The sequence below is a fragment of the Episyrphus balteatus genome, chromosome X (genome assembly GCF_945859705.1).
Source record: "Episyrphus balteatus chromosome X, idEpiBalt1.1, whole genome shotgun sequence".
NCBI lineage: Eukaryota > Metazoa > Arthropoda > Insecta > Diptera > Syrphidae > Episyrphus > Episyrphus balteatus.
In genome coordinates, this window is record NC_079138.1 from 6981299 (window position 1) to 6999119 (window position 17821).

The 17821-nt window shown below is 31.5% G+C and overlaps 1 protein-coding gene across 2 annotated transcripts; it reads right to left on the bottom strand.

Moving 5' to 3' along the window:
- Positions 1–3486: 3486 nt before the first annotated feature.
- On the bottom strand, positions 3487–14298 carry LOC129920643 (UDP-xylose and UDP-N-acetylglucosamine transporter). 2 transcript variants are annotated; one of them, XM_056002084.1, is made up of 6 exons: positions 14044–14298; positions 13628–13716; positions 13345–13561; positions 4744–4875; positions 4493–4681; positions 3487–4437 (listed from the first exon to the last, which is right to left on the bottom strand). In XM_056002084.1, the coding sequence occupies exons 2-6, from the start codon at positions 13708–13710 to the stop codon at positions 4030–4032; spliced, it is 1029 nt and encodes a 342-aa protein (XP_055858059.1). In that variant the 5' UTR covers positions 13711–13716; positions 14044–14298; the 3' UTR covers positions 3487–4029. The 2 variants fall into 2 exon arrangements, with proteins under 2 accessions (XP_055858059.1, XP_055858058.1); XM_056002083.1 differs by lacking the exon at positions 14044–14298 and adding an exon at positions 13805–13957.
- Positions 14299–17821: the final 3523 nt, after the last annotated feature.

Sequence of the window (17821 nt, forward strand, 5' to 3'; positions counted from 1 at the left end):
GGATTTGGAGAACTTTTTTTTAAATAAGTTTTTTTAGGCAAGGTAACCTGATTTTTCCTCGAAAAAAAAATTGTCGTTTTTAGCAAAAATGCTCTTTTTGAACTCATATCTGTAAATCAAAACTTGTTTCGCGACCTTGATCTGAAATTATTTGCCTCCGAATGAAAAAAAAATATTTTGATTGCAAATAATTCAGCAACCAAACCTGCAAAAAACTTTTTGTTTTCGGTCATGGATGGAGCTTAAAGAGGCCTTTCTTTTGATGTATCACTCGATGGATTTGGAGAACTTTTTTTTAAATAAGTTTTTTTAGGCAAGGGAACCTGATTTTTCCTCGAAAAAAAAATTGTCGTTTTTAGCAAAAATGCTCTTTTTGAACTCATATCTGTAAATCAAAACTTGTTTCGCGACCTTGATCTGAAATTATTTGCCTCCGAATGAAAAAAAAATATTTTGATTGCAAATAATTCAGCAACCAAATAAGCAAAAAACTTTTGGTTTTCGGTCATGGATGGAGCTTAAAGAGGCCTTGCTTTTGATGTATCACACGATGGATTTGGAGAACTTTTTTTTAAATAAGTTTTTTTAGGCAAGGTAACCTGATTTTTCCTCGAAAAAAAAATTGTCGTTTTTAGCAAAAATGCTCTTTTTGAACTCATATCTGTAAATCAAAACTTGTTTCGCGACCTTGATCTGAAATTATTTGCCTCCGAATGAAAAAAAAAATATTTTGATTGCAAATAATTCAGCAACCAAATAAGCAAAAAACTTTTGGTTTTCGGTCATGGATGGAGCTTAAAGAGGCCTTGCTTTTGATGTATCACACGATGGATTTGGAGAACTTTTTTTTTAAAAAAGGTTTTTTTAGGCAAGGTAACCTGATTTTTCCTCGAAAAAAAAATTGTCAGTTTTTAGCATAAATGCTCATTTTGAACTCACATCTGTAAACCAAAACTTGTTTCGCGACCTTGATCTGAAATTATTTGCCTCCGAATGAAAAAAAAAATATTTTGATTGCAAATAATTCAGTAACCAAACTTGCAAGAAACTTTTGGTTTTCGGTCATGGATGGAGCTTAAAGAGGCCTTGCTTTTGATGTATCACACGATGGATTTGGAGAACTTTTTTTTAAATAAGTTTTTTTAGGCAAGGGAACCTGATTTTTCCTCGAAAAAAAAATTGTCGTTTTTAGCAAAAATGCTCTTTTTGAACTCATATCTGTAAATCAAAACTTGTTTCGCGACCTTAATCTGAAATTATTTGCCTCCGAATGAAAAAAAAATATTTTGATTGCAAATAATTCAGCAACCAAACCTGCAAGAAACTTTTGGTTTTCGGTTATGAATGCAGCTTTAAAAGGCCTTTCTCTTTTTTGAAAATAAAGTTTTTTTAGGGAAGGTAACCTGATTTTTCCTCGAAAAAAAAATTGTCAGTTTTTAGCATAAATGCTCATTTTGAACTCACATCTGTAAACCAAAACTTGTTTCGCGACCTTGATCTGAAATTATTTGCCTCCGAATGAAAAAAAAAATATTTTGATTGCAAATAATTCAGTAACCAAACTTGCAAGAAACTTTTGGTTTTCGGTCATGGATGGAGCTTAAAGAGGCCTTGCTTTTGATGTATCACACGATGGATTTGGAGAACTTTTTTTTAAATAAGTTTTTTTAGGCAAGGGAACCTGATTTTTCCTCGAAAAAAAAATTGTCGTTTTTAGCAAAAATGCTCTTTTTGAACTCATATCTGTAAATCAAAACTTGTTTCGCGACCTTAATCTGAAATTATTTGCCTCCGAATGAAAAAAAAATATTTTGATTGCAAATAATTCAGCAACCAAACCTGCAAGAAACTTTTGGTTTTCGGTTATGAATGCAGCTTTAAAAGGCCTTTCTCTTTTTTGAAAATAAAGTTTTTTTAGGGAAGGTAACCTGATTTTTCCTCGAAAAAAAATTGTCAGTTTTTAACATAAATGCTCATTTTGAACTCATATCTGTAAACCAAAACTTGTTTCGCGACCTTGATCTGAAATTATTTGCCTCCGAATGAAAACAAAATATTTTGATTGCAAATAATTCAGCAACCAAACCTGCAAGAAACTTTTGGTTTTCGGTTATGAATGCAGCTTTAAATGGCCTTTCTCTTTTTTGAAAATAAAGTTTTTTTAGGCAAGGTAACCTGATTTTCCCCGCGAAAAAAACTGTAAGTTTTTAGCATAAATGCAAAAGACTGCTCATTTTGAACTCATATCTGTAAACCAAAACTTGTTTCGAGACCTTGATCCGAAATAATTTGTCTCCGAATGAAAAAAAATATTTTGATTGCAAATAATTCAGCAACCGAACCTGCAAGAAACTTTTGGTTTTCGGTCAAGGATGGAGCATAAAGAGTCCTTTCTTTTGATGAATTTGTAGAACTTTTTTGAAAATACATTTTTTTTAGGCAAGGTAACCTGATTTTTCGCGAAAAAAAAATTGTCAGTTTTTAGCATAAATGCAAAAGACTGTTCATTTTGAACTCATATCTGTAAACCAAAACTTGTTTCGCGACCTTCATCTGAAATTATTTGCCTCCGAATGAAAGAAAAAAAATATTTTCATTGCAAATAATTCAGTAACCAAACCTGCAAGGAACTTTTGGTTTTCGGTCATGGATGGAGCTTAAAGAGGCCTTTCTTTTGATGTATCACTCGATGGATTTGGAGAACTTTTTTGAAAATAAAGTTTTTTAGGCAAGGTAACCTGATTTTTCCGCGAAACAAAAATTGCCAGTTTTTAGCATAAATGCAAAAGACTGCTCATTTTGAACTCATATCTGTAAACCAAAACTTGTTTCGCGACCTTGATCTGAAATTATTTGCCTCCTAATGAAAATAAAAAAATATTTTGAATGCAAATAATTCAGCAACCAAACCTGCAAGAAACTTTTGTTTTTCGGTTATGGATGGATTTGGAGAACTTTTTTGAAATGTTATTTTTCGGTAATGATTTTTGATTTTTTCTCACAAATCTTCCAAAAAAAATTGCATTTTTTTACATAAATGCAAAGGACTCTGCTCATTGTGAACTCAAATCCTTTTTTTGAAAATAAATTTTATTTAGACAAGGGAACCTTGATTTTTTCTCAAAAATCTTCAAAAAAAAATTGTAATGGTTTTCGGTTATAAATAAAGCTTAGAAGCATTTCTTTTGATGTATCACGAAATTATTTGGAGAACTTTTGAGTTTTTGTCAAAAATCTTTAAAAAAAATTGTAATTTTTTTTACATTAGTACCTACAAAGGACTGCTCATTGCGAACTCAGACGTCCAAGAAACTTTTGGTTTTCAGTTCACTCAAATTATTACTCAAAGGTTTCATGAGTTTTGGTATCCAAAAGGCAGGCTCAGGGCTAATTTTTGTGACCTACCAATAAAGTTTCTTATTTTTTGTGGTCAAAGTAAGACTTTAACTCGAAAACTACATCTTATTTGTTTAAATTAAACACTCATTTCTGTTTATTATATTATTTTTATTTTAAAGCTCTTTTTTTTGTAACAATAACTTCATGTATTTAATTAATTATATTATAGGAAAATTTGTATAAAATATACACAACACAAATATGGACAGTTTATTTTATGGAAGAAATATGCATTTGAAAACTACATACATTCAAGTTTGTCATTCAACTCGAGTATCAACTAGTTAGTCTTTTTTATTAATAAAATCATAGTTTCCTGTAAATTGCTCTATTAAGAAATGTCAAAATAAAATATTAAATGGGAATGTAAAAATATAAATTTAATTCAAGAATAAAGGGTAGTTGTAATTTTTTCTGCACACAAGGAAAAGCTGCCTATTTTAAAATTGTATGTTAAAATTGTATGTTCAAAGTTTGAAACAACATTTGTGTCATAAAAAAAACGTATTCCAATTCTTTTTTTTTTCATGTTTAAAAGTTGTTTAATCAATTTGATCTCGAACTCAAGTTGAATGACTATTCTTTGTACATTTTGTTTTGTTTTTTAATCTGAATTTTTTTCAGTGTATTTTAATTTGATTTTTGTTTTTTAGCTTCTTTTGCTGCATCAATTGATTTTTTTGTTTTGAAACTTGGCATCATTTCTGTGAATATAATTGTGCCAACAAAAACTAATAGCGTACCAATCCAATGTGCTGTGGTAAATGGATTTTGAAAGTAAACAATCGAAAATAAAAGTGATACGAATTTCCTCAAAGTTACAACTAATGTAACGGTTAGCGAAGTACATTCGGTTGTTAAAACATACACAGAGCTAATACATAAATATTGGGTTAAAACGTTTCCCAATAGATAAAGCCATGTAATTGGAATACTTAGACCAGGAATTATTGCTACTGGTGCACTGTTTGAACTTATGACGATATGTTCCCAAATATTTCCGTACATCAATATAAAACCAGGAAGAGGCAAAAGATGCTGAAATAGAATGAGAATTAGTTTTGTTAAAATTTAAAATAATTTTAAAACTTACCGTATAAAATAGCGCTTCGCTTGGATATTTTCCATAACGTTTATATAGAACTTCTTGATAAATACCCATGCGGGCAGATATAAATAAGGCTACAGTTAGTAATGTTATGCCAAGACTCCACCAAAAGAATACCGAAAATTCACTTTCTGGCTGATTAGCATCTTTCAAATCAGGATTACTTGTATCTTTCTGTTAAATTTTAGAAAAAAATATAGTAAACCTTAGACAGAAAACATTTTTTGACTACAAACCACATTCGATCCGGATACAATTGTACAAAGAATGATTCCAGCTGTTATCATACAAACAGATAAGTATTTTGAGAAATCGTAACGTTTCTTCAAAATCAGGATACCCATAATCATATTGGCTATTAGGGAACCCTATTAAATCAAACAAAAACGAAACAAACAATTAAAACTCGTTATAATTGTATTATAATTAAGTTTATTATAGAATTTTTGTTTTAATCAATGACATGTAATTAGAAGAAAAAGAATTTCGTCATTCTTGTGCAGTGCACTTCAAGCACTGGATTGTAACTACTGATTACAATCTACAAAAATAAAAAAATAGATATAAAACCATTAATTATATTTAACAATGCTATAAGCAAAACGGGGAATATAAACACATAATACTGAATAAACAGTTTGTACAAAGTACTGATACCTTTTTGCCTTCAAATCCCTTTATAAATTCTACACAGGCCATTATTCCAATCATTGTATATATATTTCCATAGTACTATCATGAAGTGAAACGATCTCAGGAACTCTGGTGGTAACTTAAAAAAGCAGAATTTGTATGAAAAAATACACTGAGCGCCACCGCAAAATAGTGGTGACTTGAACTAACACTAAATTCGACTTCATGATAGTACTATAGAAATATATATACAATGATTTCAATGACCATCCGTCCTCTTTTATAAAGAACAGTCAGTCCTCTGCGAAGAAGAGACAGTCACAAAAACTTCTGCAACAAACATGTATTTAGTTGGTCTAAGGCATGGAACAATTCAAACTAGGAGGCCTGTCTATGTTTTCTGGGATCGTTTCTTCTCCCAGTTTTTCACAGATAATGTAGAAGCACTTTTAACAGTTAAATTTTGCAAACAAAAAAAAAACTATGATAACCAACCAACTATTATAGAAACTTAGTTAGCAATTTATTTAAGATACAAAGAAAACTATGAGAAAAATATAGTATAAATATAAAATGCCTCAGAATTAAGAAAAAAGAAAATAATCCTTAAATGCAGTGTTTTTCAAAGTGTGAGCTCCTAAGGGGGTCGAGGCCGCAAGCCAAATATTGATACAAAAAATAATGCTAAAAAAACAACAAAAAACAGAACATTTCTCAGTTTAAAGATTAAATCGTTTTCCATGTTAAGTTTGTTACTCTTCATAGTTTTGATGTCCAAATTTGAAGAGAATGTGACTTTACATATGTAGATATACCTTAAGTTATGAAATGGAGAAGTGTACTCCTATTCACAAATGTGGTCCAAAACAGGAAATCACAAACTACCGACCCATAAGTAAATTGTCCTCAATACCTAAATTATTTGAGAAAATTGTTTGCGATAAATTGAATTTTATATTTAAAGAAACCATATCCCCGTACCAACACGGTTTTGTATCCGGTAGATCAACTTCCACTAACCTAACCATTTTCACGAATTGTATTCTCAATTCATTAGAAAAGGGTTACCAAGTGGACGTTATCTACACCGATTTTGCAAAGGCGTTTGATAGGGTGCATCATAAAATTTTATTACAAAAATTAGAGAACATAGGTTTTCATTCCAACATGCTTCAATGGCTTATCTTACAGGACGCAGCCAGATGGTTTCAATTGATTCGATTATCTCTCATCCCTTTTCTGTAACTTCCGGCGTTCCACAAGGGAGTCATTTAGGTCCAATGCTGTTTCTTATTTTTATAAATGACCTTCCTGATGTCCCTACTAACTCAACGTGTCTTATGTTTGCGGACGATTTAAAATTTTTTAGACTCGTCGTTTTTTACCTATCGTTTACGATAACAATATGCATAATCATGTCCTTGAAAGAGTTTCTATTAAAAAAGACCTTGGAGTAATTTTTGATTACAAGCTAAACTTTGTACATCATACAGAATTCATGGTGAACAAAGCCAACTCTATGTTGGGTTTTATTTTTCGTAATTCGTTTGGTCTTAGGGATCCATACACTCTAAAAGCCCTTTATGTTTCGTATGTTAGATCGGTCCTGGAATATTGCTGCGTAGTGTGGAATCCTCATTACAATGTTCATATTACAAGAATAGAAAATGTCCAAAAAAAATTTACAAGATTTGTAGTACACAAACTAGGCTGGAACATTGAAATGCCTTCGTATAACGTTAGATGTCAGCTTATTGGTATACAGACATTAGAAAACCGCCGTAAGATGTTTGCTATAAATTTTGTCAGTGATATTTTATCATATCATATTGATTGTCCTTATTTGTTATCGCTGATAGATCTTTACGCTCCTTCTAGAGAACTAAGAATTCGAACCTTATTCCGCGAAAACGTTCATAGAGTAAATTATGCGTATAATGAACCTATGACTCGCAGTGTTAGGGAGATTAATAATGTGTCAAATAATATAGATTTTAATTATGTTAAAAAAATATGTTAAACTTGTATTTTTTAACTAATTAAATAATGTTAATAAATAATTTTATTTTTTGTGTAGCTTTAATTTTATAATGATTCTATGTATAATTTAAAAATTTCGTTAGTCTATTTGAGATTGTAAACTCTAATTGATATTAAATAAATAAATAACTAAAATAAAAACAACCGCAAAGCTTCGTTTGTCAGCTCAGAATACTCTCCTCTTCTCGAAATCCAGAAATTTTCAATTGTTTTTAAATTTTAAATTAGCATGCCGCCTGCAGTTAAGTCTAGGTATAAGGTATTTTTTCAGTTTTAGAGACGTTAGATGAACAAGCTCAACAGAATTATTCAAAAAAGGATTTGAAATCCTATCTCAGTTCCATTTCCACTTTCAGAATACATTTCTGAAAGTAACTCAATAGTTTCATCTCCAAATTCAATAAACTCTGTACCATGAGAGAAATATGGGAGCTAACCAATATTGATTCTTCCCATGAATTTTCTTCAAGAATCTTTTGAACGCAGGGAGAAGAATCAAATTTGTTTGCAGTTTTCCAAGACATCCTCTGATTTTGTCTTTTCCAGTTATAATGTTTTCCTTTTTCCTCGGAGCCTCTTATTCAGGATGTTTAAGTTGTCAAACAGATGAGCAAGAAATGATAATTTTAAAAGCCACGGAGGATCAGAAAAATGGTTCGAACTTTCGGAATTTCAATCTTATAAAAAAAAAAAAAAACAATAATTAAGATCTTAATTCCAAAACTTGTGTCAATACTTTTTGTTTTTCACACTGACCTCTGTCTGATAAAAGAGATTATTTTGGAGTGAACCCTTTTCATAGCATACAATCCTAAATAGTCGACTTTGCAAGATGCAAGGCCTTGCCTTTTATAAAGTTCACTTCTCTGATCAAGTAATTCAATTCTGGAGGCAGTATCTTTTATGCAAAAAGAGAGCAGAGTGTTCATTTTAAGTTTGGCATTGTGGTTTTAAATTTTGCATTATGAGTTTCACTTTTGTTGCCAAATGTGCAACACCGAAAAAAATTTCTTATCGAATAAGTAAAATCTTATGAAATTAGATCGAATTTTGAACGGGTCATTTAATACAGCTATTTAAAAATACTGACACATTATAGTGTGAGGGGGTCGCCAAAATATTTTTCCTTTCAAGGGGGTCGTGAACTTAAAAAGTTTGAAAAACACTGCTTTGGTGTAATGGTTGAGAATTGAGATTATAATCCATATTATCGTATCGTTACGTATTATTGCGAATTAGAGCAAAACGACTTTTCCAGAGTTATGTTATTTATTCGTATCCCTTAGATGGAATTTTCCGCAGGATACCGGGCTATTTACACCATTACAGCCGTTTCAGTCTGGATAAACAAGTATTACGTTACAATGTTGGAATAATTTCCTACTCTCTGGACCTTAACCTCATTGACAGAAATCGATAATGGCTTACTGGTGAATTCTACAAGGTAAGATAGCAATTAAAAAATCAAAAATCCAGTAAAAGAAGCCTGAAAAAAATATTTTTTAACTACTTGCAAAAGTTCTACTATTCGAGACCTATTAGAGTTTTAGAGACAGCCGAAAAAAAAACAGTACTTTTAAATTTAATTCAGTAAAATAAAACCAATATATGAGTTTCTCGTCCATGTATAAGGCATAATTTGTTTTCGAGTTTTGTGGTGTCGTAAGAGATATAATGAGCTGAGTATTGACGAGTAGATTAAGAACATGCCCTTACTTTTTTATTTGGATATAACTTTCAGCCTCAACCGATAGTTTTAAATGTTAAAAAATAACCTGATTTGATCGCTTGACACGTTCAAATAACTGGTATATACATAATCACCTTATTTTCAAAATTTCAACGGCTAACTAAGGAACATTAGACTCAAATACCCTACAAAATTATTTACGACTTTTTTTGTTGGACTCTAATAAAAAAAAAACATGTATGTAGTATATTTTTAAAGTATAATAACAGTTAAACAAAAAGTCTGGTATTGAGCTTAGTTTGATATCAGAGATCAAAAATAAATCTCAACCTTTTGAAAGATTCTTTAATAACTCTTATTTGTTGCCATTTTCAATAAAGGTCATAAAATAATTTTTATTTTTAAAAAAGAAAAATTTCGGTTGAGGTCTGAGAGAGACCTTTTTTTTATGTTTCGGTCAACCAGTGAGATTTATCGCTGAAGCCTGGTACGCTGCTCGCGCTAAATTTTAGCTGAGATAAAATTCCCATACAAGTTATCGATAATTTGTATGGAATCCATTTTAGCTCAGATAAAATTTTTCGATAATTTGTATTTGAGCTAAAATTTAGCGCGAGCAGCGTACCAGGCTTGAGAGAAAAAAATAAATATCAACTGAAATTTTATCAATTAGAACGTCGATCTCCTGAAATATTCGAAATTACATTGGTTGTGCTATTCGTCCCAGCGACTCAAATCATATTTTCATCTTTAAATTTTACCTATATTAAGCGAAAAGAGAGAGGGTCAAAGAACTCTGAGAGTCTATTATTAGTTGAAATTAATACATAAACTAAGAAAAAACCATTCATTTCATATTTATTTTTGCAAAATAAAGACATTTTTGACATATTCGACATTTTTCTTTGAATTAACAATTTTTGATTTATTTTCAGCAAAAACGGTTGAAGGTTGACCTTTTCCATTTATTTCTTTTTTGCAAAAATCTCCACCACTGAGAGATATTTAAAAAAATAAAAAATAAATCTCAACCGCTAACCTTTATTTTTCATTTTTTTAAATAAATCTCAAACCTTAAACTTAATGTGGTAACTCTCAGAGAGAAACCAATTGAAAATAAAGGTTGACTATTATTTCTGGTCTATGGTTTTGAAGGATCTTACGAAAGGAAATACCGCAAAATAAGTTTAACAGGAAATTTTATTTATACATACAGTGGTGGTCATATTTTTAAGGACAGTGAAGTTTTTAAAATGTCTTAGCATTTCTAAAAATAAATTGTACTGAAATTAAATAAATGTATACTCTATTTTCAAAAACACATTGTAGAGGTCATCACATATTAAAAATAAACTTCAATATCATAATTAAATCTTTTTCACCTGGTCAAATTTATACTACACTGATTTAGTTATTTGGAAAATGATGTTACTAGTTTTTGAATGTTTCTGTTTTTAATACATTATATATGCTTAGTATTTAACCACATTGGCTAAACAGCTTGATACCTACCATACATAGACCCTAAAACCGTTCATAGATTTCCACTAATACTTCCTTCCCGTGTTTTCTGGAACTCGTCTTGAGTTCTATATTTTTCTTTTTCAATACAATCTTCTACATACTTCCACAAGCACTTAGTGGAATTTTAATACAGTGGATATACAAAAAAAAAAAAAAAAATATCAATTTTTTCCGACTGAACAAAGCTGTTTAAAATCATTGCCATATGCTTTGGATCATTATCCTTTAGTAAAATCCATCTAAAGGGCATATTATTCTTGGCATACGGCAACAAGACACTCCGCCATATGTCACCGAAGTAAAGTTTTGCATCCATTGTATCTTTTATAAAAAAAAATTGACCTTTTCCAGCCAAGAAAAATGCTTTTCTCATTTTAAGGGCAATATACCTAGATTTCCATAGAAAATTAACGGATAACTGTACTTTATTTTGAGATAAATTACATAGTTTCCATATCTATTTTAACTCTTCTTCCAATTTGAATAAACTGATTTCTATGAAAAATAGCTCTTTCATAAAACTAAAATGGTAGATACTGATAAAACTTATACTGTCCTTAAAATTATGACCACCACTGTATATTGGAAAGAAACTATTTTACTTTTATAAACCCTCTATAGCTTATAGTAGACTTCAGGCAACATACCGCTTAATCCCCCTATGCTCCTACTTTTTTTTAAATATTTTCCGTTTTTAAGCGTTGCAGACTGTATTCTACACTGTTATCTCCTAATCAAATACCAAAAATATGAAGAGATGGACAACTCAATTGTTCTTACAGAGAAATCTTTTTAGTGAAGTGATAATTTCTAAAAGTTGGAAGTGTGCTTTTTGTTAAAAATAATTAAAAATAGTTATGGTTTATAAAGTGATTTTTTTTTTGTGAAAAGCTATAAAGTAAGTGCTCAATGTTTACAAGATAATTGTTTTTGTTCTTATTGTTTTTTCTCTGTGAAGTGCCAATTTGGGTTTGTATCCTGTAGGCTACATTTAGTTGAAACGGTATGAATATCGCTCATATTTACTCAGGGTATTATTTTGTTTTGCATCGCGAAAAGTGAAGATGGACTCGATTTTGATGATGATAGCTTGACAGACCCAGATTTTGAGCCAGATTTCGAAGATTCTACGAAATTTTCACCTGTGTTAAATGATATCATTATTTTTTTTTTTCTTTATTACTCATTGTTGCCTAGAAGCTACATACCATTTATTGTAACATAACTGAATAAATTATGATTTCAAAAATTTATAAATTACGTATTTTTTTAAATGCATGAAACTATATTATTCTGCAATTCTTTTTTTATTCTGAACTCTTGAGTTATAAAGGGTTAAGTCATTTTCTTTTTATTTTCCTAAATAACACAGTTGAACCTATAGTACTGACCCAATGGAAAAAGGTTTTTTTTCGCAGCTTTGCAATATAATATCAAAAATCATATAACTTGTTATATGTTTTACAAATCGTCGGCTAAGAGTGTAAACCTGCTAACTCCATTAAAGTGAAAAAAAACTTCTCAAAATGGTTTTTATCAATTTATAAGAAAAATCCAAAATGCCATTTTGTGTGTTGAGTAGTGCTCTTCATTTCTAGATGAAAGCAGATTCAAAAAAAAGTAGTAGTTTCGTATCTTTTTAGTATTTTTGTGAGTTAGCAGATTTTCTTCTGTTAGTAAAGCAAAAAATATTGGATTTAGCAGGTTTTCCTACAAAAATGAAAACAATGTTATGAATTGTTTACCAATAGATTTTTTTATTTTCTTGTAAAAACGGGGTAATTCAGGAGGAATGTGCCAAGAAAATATTCATAGAGGAGTGGGGGGGAGGTAGGTATTTCCCAGCCCTATATACAGGACGACCAATTTTCTAAAAAATTGACTTAATTTGGAAAAATAAATATTACAAATCAGCTACTATAAAGTGGTGTACCTTTTTGTTATCCAAAAACCTCGTCTATTTTCTTGTTTAAAGCTGTTTTATGAAAAATTAATTTTCAAAATAAAAATTTGGAAAAAAAATTAAAAAAAAAATTAATGCAAAACGTTAATTCGTTTCGAGGAAAGAACAAAATATTTCCGTGTGGAAAATTGTCCATGTACAACCCAAAATAGGGCTAATTGACACCAAGAAGAGTATAAAATAATAATGTGAAGTTAATTTTAACACGTATCAGTGTCAAGTACAGAATGGAACTGGGTACATAATGCGGTTCTTATTCAGACTGACTTTTTTGCATTAGGTTTCTTTCATCATCTCTCTCAGTCTCATGTTAACTTCAGCTGATTTGAATGCCAACCATGTAACCAAGAATGCAGTTGTTCTTACATATTATGAGAATAGGTACTCTTATTTCTTATTTATTAATGAGATAACTGTTGATTTTGATTTGATGGAGTTAGCAGGAATTTTTTGGGAATAAAGGAGTTACCAATTTGGCTGAATTATAAGTGGAGTTGAATGAAAATTTTGATGTCAGACGCCTTCTTTAGACCTTTTAAACTGCATACCTAGCTCAATTTTGCCCAAAAGTGGAGTTAGAAGGTTTACACTCTAAGCCGACGAAATGCTTTTAAAACTTTTTTTTTTTTTCTTCAAAATAAGTCAGGAAAAGGACTATCTTTGAATGTACATCATAAATAAAATCTTTTTCTAGGTAAAAAAAAATCCGATACCTTCTCGTTTATTGGGTAAACCAACTGTTCTATTAACCGGCAGCTCGGTCCTTTACAAGTGGTTAACTTTCCCTAGAAAAAAACCTACATTTTTTAACCATTATCCCCCCTAAATCATAAATAAGACTTTTAAAAGAAGTACCCAAAGTTATCTGTGTCCCCGATAAAAAGGTAGTGATTAAGAATATCTTATCTACAGTCTATTATGATTCCATCAATTTTCTTAAAACAGGTATAATTAAAAAAAAAAATAAATAAATTTAAATAAACTTACCGCTCTGAAAATCATATGCAATGGCATTGGTATATTAAAGTCAAAGGCATAATTATTACACACACTTGTTATGAAGAACATTGCCACCAAAATCGAATAATCTTTGATACCGATTTTCGGTTTTTCCGTTCCACATTTTGCTGTGAATATAAATCCCTCCAGAGCAATAAATAAAAATTGTAAAAATGTAATAAGATTTCCAGCTCCAGGATCAGTTCTACAAAACGAATTAAATAAAATGTAAATTAATAAATAAAATGTGTGTGGTGTTTCCTTAACTTACTTGACCAAGAATTCGAGAAATACTACATTACTACAGCATCCTACGAACACTAAGGCGATTGCAAGTACTGCTTTGGAATTCATTTGGCTCTGAAGAAAATGAAAAAAAAAAGAGATTCAATATATTTTTAAAGAAATTGAAGGCAAAATAAAAAATATAAAAAAAACTTTCACTGACATGCAAAGGTGTCTTGAGTTGTCGGGTTGTCAATCGAAATGAACAACTTCTCTAACCGAGATTTAAGACCAAAAACCAAAAACAAAAACACACGAAGATACCAAAGAAAAAACTAGCAACTCATGGTTGGTTTATCTGTCTCTGTGATTTGTTTTTTTTTTTCTAATTAAATTACATAAGTTTGCTAACAAAAAAGATTTAATCGGTTTATAAATTTATCTCTGTATATTGACACATACCAATTTATAGTTATCAGGTTATCACACTATCAGAATGTGTTTGTTATTCAGAAATATCTAATAAGAAATCATTAATTTTTTTTTTCTTTAGATAAGATTAAAGATTGATATTGATTTGTAATTCATTAAAATAGAAAAATGAAAATCATTCAATTCTTGATGTTATTCCAAAAATAATTTATATTGTTTTTATTTTGCATATAAATTTTAGGTAAATGTTTTCTGGAATTGGAGACCTAAAATTATTATTTTTGTTTATGTTTTTGGAGGGCAATGTTTTATTCCAATGAAGAGACGACGATTTTGCTGTGTTGTTCATAGGGATGCAAACGATACATCGATGTTTTTGTTAAAAACATCGATGTATACATCGATGTTTCTTAAGCCGATACATCGACGTTAAATCTGCAAAACATCGACATCGTTCATTTTGTTACTCGTTTTTCCTTTTTTTGCATAATAACAGAACATGAACTCTCAAACTCAATCTTTTTTGTCTAGTGTTCAAAGCTTCAAAGTTTTTTTTCATGTTTTCATTCAAAAGACTATTTCTGTGTGTTCAGAAATCAGAACGCGACCATCAGAGGTGTACGTTGAGTTGCCGGGGCTCCGGGACAATATTAATTTTAAGGGGCCATTTCGATATAGACATTTTATTAAAAATGATATGTATACGCCTTTCTCTTTTTTTGGGGGCCCCAGAAGTATTATTTGTTGGTCGCTTAGATTATTTTAGTAGCATTTTTTGAGGTCCCTGAGGTAATGTTGATGTTGTAAATAAAACATCGATGTATTCAAACATCGATGTTTTTTTTTAACGATGTTGCATCCCTAGTTGTTCACACAGGCATGTTTATGTTTTCCAATTCCCACTCAATTTTCAATTATAAAAAAAGAGATAGGATATGTTTTAATGAGTGAGAGAGAGATGATAGATGTAAAATGATTCAAAAGTCATGAGCATAAACAAAAAATACCAAGACTGGAAACTCGGCGGTCAACTGACGTTTGCCTACAAGCTCCCTTCAAGCAAGAAAACGGAGTCCAGAAAAGACAGTCCGACCTCCGACCGAGAAAAGCGGGGTTGCACTCACACACTTGCAACTTTTTATGTATGAACACAAAGTCTATGAGAATCGTGGTGAAAACTGAGAAAAGGAAAAAAAAAGTAGACAGACATAGCCAACAAGAGCAAAAGCGTCATTTTGTTATTTTTTGTTGAAGTGTTTAGTCGCGTCGTGTCTCGTGTCGTTGTTAATAAAATATAAGTATAATTATAAACAATTATATCAAACTATTAACAATATGGAAACAAAAAAAGGTATGTTGTATATATCGCTCAAAGTATTTCGATTAAAGTGATGTGTTTCTGTTTGTGTTGTAGATGTAATCTCTAATGATGAAGAAAAAGGCAGAAGGTGAAACATGCGATTGGGCATCTAAAGAAACACCAACAACAGCAGCAACAACAAATAAAATGAAAAAAATGTATTGTATTTTATATTGTATATAGCCTGGTACACTGCTCGCGCTAAATTTTAGCTGAGATAAAATTCCCATACAAGTTATCGATAACTTGTATGGGATCCATTTTATCTCGGCTAAAAATTTTCGATAATTTGTATGGGAGCTAAAATTTAGCGCGAGCAGCGTACCAGGCTTAAAGTGTTGTTTCTGCTTGTGTTGTAGATGTAATCTTCAAGAAAAATCCAGAAGGTGAAACATGCGATTGGGTATCTAAAAAAAAAAACACCAACAACAGCAGCAGCATCAAATGAAATAAAATGAAAAAAATATATTGTATTTTATATTGTATTTATTGTGAAAATTTCGTTTGCCAAAATAAAATAAAAAATAAAACAGTTTCAGTGAAAAAAAAATATATCTTGTTCTTTTTTTGGTCGCAAATGCGAAACGTCATTATTTTTTTATTCCTCTTTCTGGTAGGTTTTCGCTGCTCCGACTCAGGTCCGCCTTCGGCTCCGTTTTCTCGGAATGGAGATTTTCACCACACCAATACATATACAATCGACTTCGCGGTGATTATAATTTCCATACTAATTTGAGCCGCCTTCGGACCAGTTTCTGATCCGAAGTCGGACTCAGCTCTGCCTGAGGCGGAGCGGATTCGGGCCGAGGTCGGACTTGTTTGCTTGAAGGGTAATTTGAACCGCCTTCGGAACCGTTTTAGAGCAGAAGTCGGACTCAGCTCCGCCTGAGGCGGACCGGATTCGGACCGAGGTCGGACTTGTTTGCTTGAAGGGCCCTTCAAGCAAGAAATAAAATTTTGTGTTAAAGAAAAAATAATAAAAAAAATTCAAGAAAAAGAAAATAATTCGTGTTCTGTTTTGTTTGCAAATGCTTCCAAATGTCAAGCGCCATTTTTTTCCATTCCGTTTTCAGCTCCGCTTCGGGCTCCATTTTCTCGGAGTGGTGAATTTCCCCCTCACCAATGCATATGCAATCGGCTTCGCGGTGATTATAATTTCCCTACTAATTTGAGCCGCCGTGGGACCCGTTTCGTGGTCGAGGTCGGACTCCTTTCGGAGCCGATTCGGACCAAGGTCGGACTTGCGTCATTTAATTATTGTTTGTTGCAGTGTTACGTGGTCGTGTGTCGTGTCTCGTCTTGAAACTAAATAGTTTTATTTATATCGAAAATTTTAATAAACAAAAAGGTATGAATTGCTTCAAACAAACAAGTCTGACCTCGGTCCGAATCCGCTCCGCCTCAGGCGGAGCTGAGTCCGACTTCGGCTCAGAAACGGGTCCGAAGGCGGCTCAAATTAGTATGGAAATTATAATCACCGCGGAGCCAATTTTATATGTATTAGTTTTTTCACCATGATTTCTCCTTCGACTTTGTATTCATACACAAAAAGTTGCAAGTGTGTGAGTGCAACCCCGTTTTTCTCGGTCGGAGGTCGGAGTGTCTTTTCTGAACTCCGTTTTCTTGCTTGAAGGGTCGTATCCTTTGACATTAGTTGTCAACAATAGATCAGTTCGATTTTCTGTTTCTGAGTGAACACCGGGGAATTTCAGAACTAAAGCCTGGTACGCTGCTCGCGCTAAATTTTAAATCCCATACAAATTATCGATACATTTTAGCTGAGCTAAAATGGATCCCATACAAGTTATCGATAACTTGTATGGGAATTTTATCTTGGCTAAAATTTTCTTCTCCGATTTTATGAATTGTTAACTTTAATTGTAAATTTGTGAAGAAAATGTAATCAAAGTAACATTTAATCATATATCTAATAAATTATATCAATTAAATACTCAAATTCTGTTATAGAGTTCAATTTTACTATGCCAAAGTCATACCTACAAGTCATAATTTGTTATAAAAAATTGTTTTTAACTGAAGAGCAAGTACCTACAGGAAATCTAGTCGTGCATTTTATTTTATTAAAAACAAGAACAACAATAATAGTTAAAAATTTCTTGCACCAGAACTTCCTTAGTGCACATTCAGCGATAAAATATCGAACACACCTTGGAATTTGAAGTGAGCTATCAAAAAGAAATCCGTCATACGACTTTTCTATGGGTCACCCCTTTCTGTCCCATCCTTCAACTTCAACGGATGGATTGACGGAACGGACGCAACGGATACTATGGGTTGGGGCCTGGGCCCCTGTTCTGTAACTTTATCACTGGCGATAAGCGTTTTTCAACGTCTCTAAAATCCAATTTCTCCCACACATAAAGCAAAATTTCTTTCAAACTCAGAGTTTATGAACTAAGAAACTATGATTTTGAACCAAATTTCTTT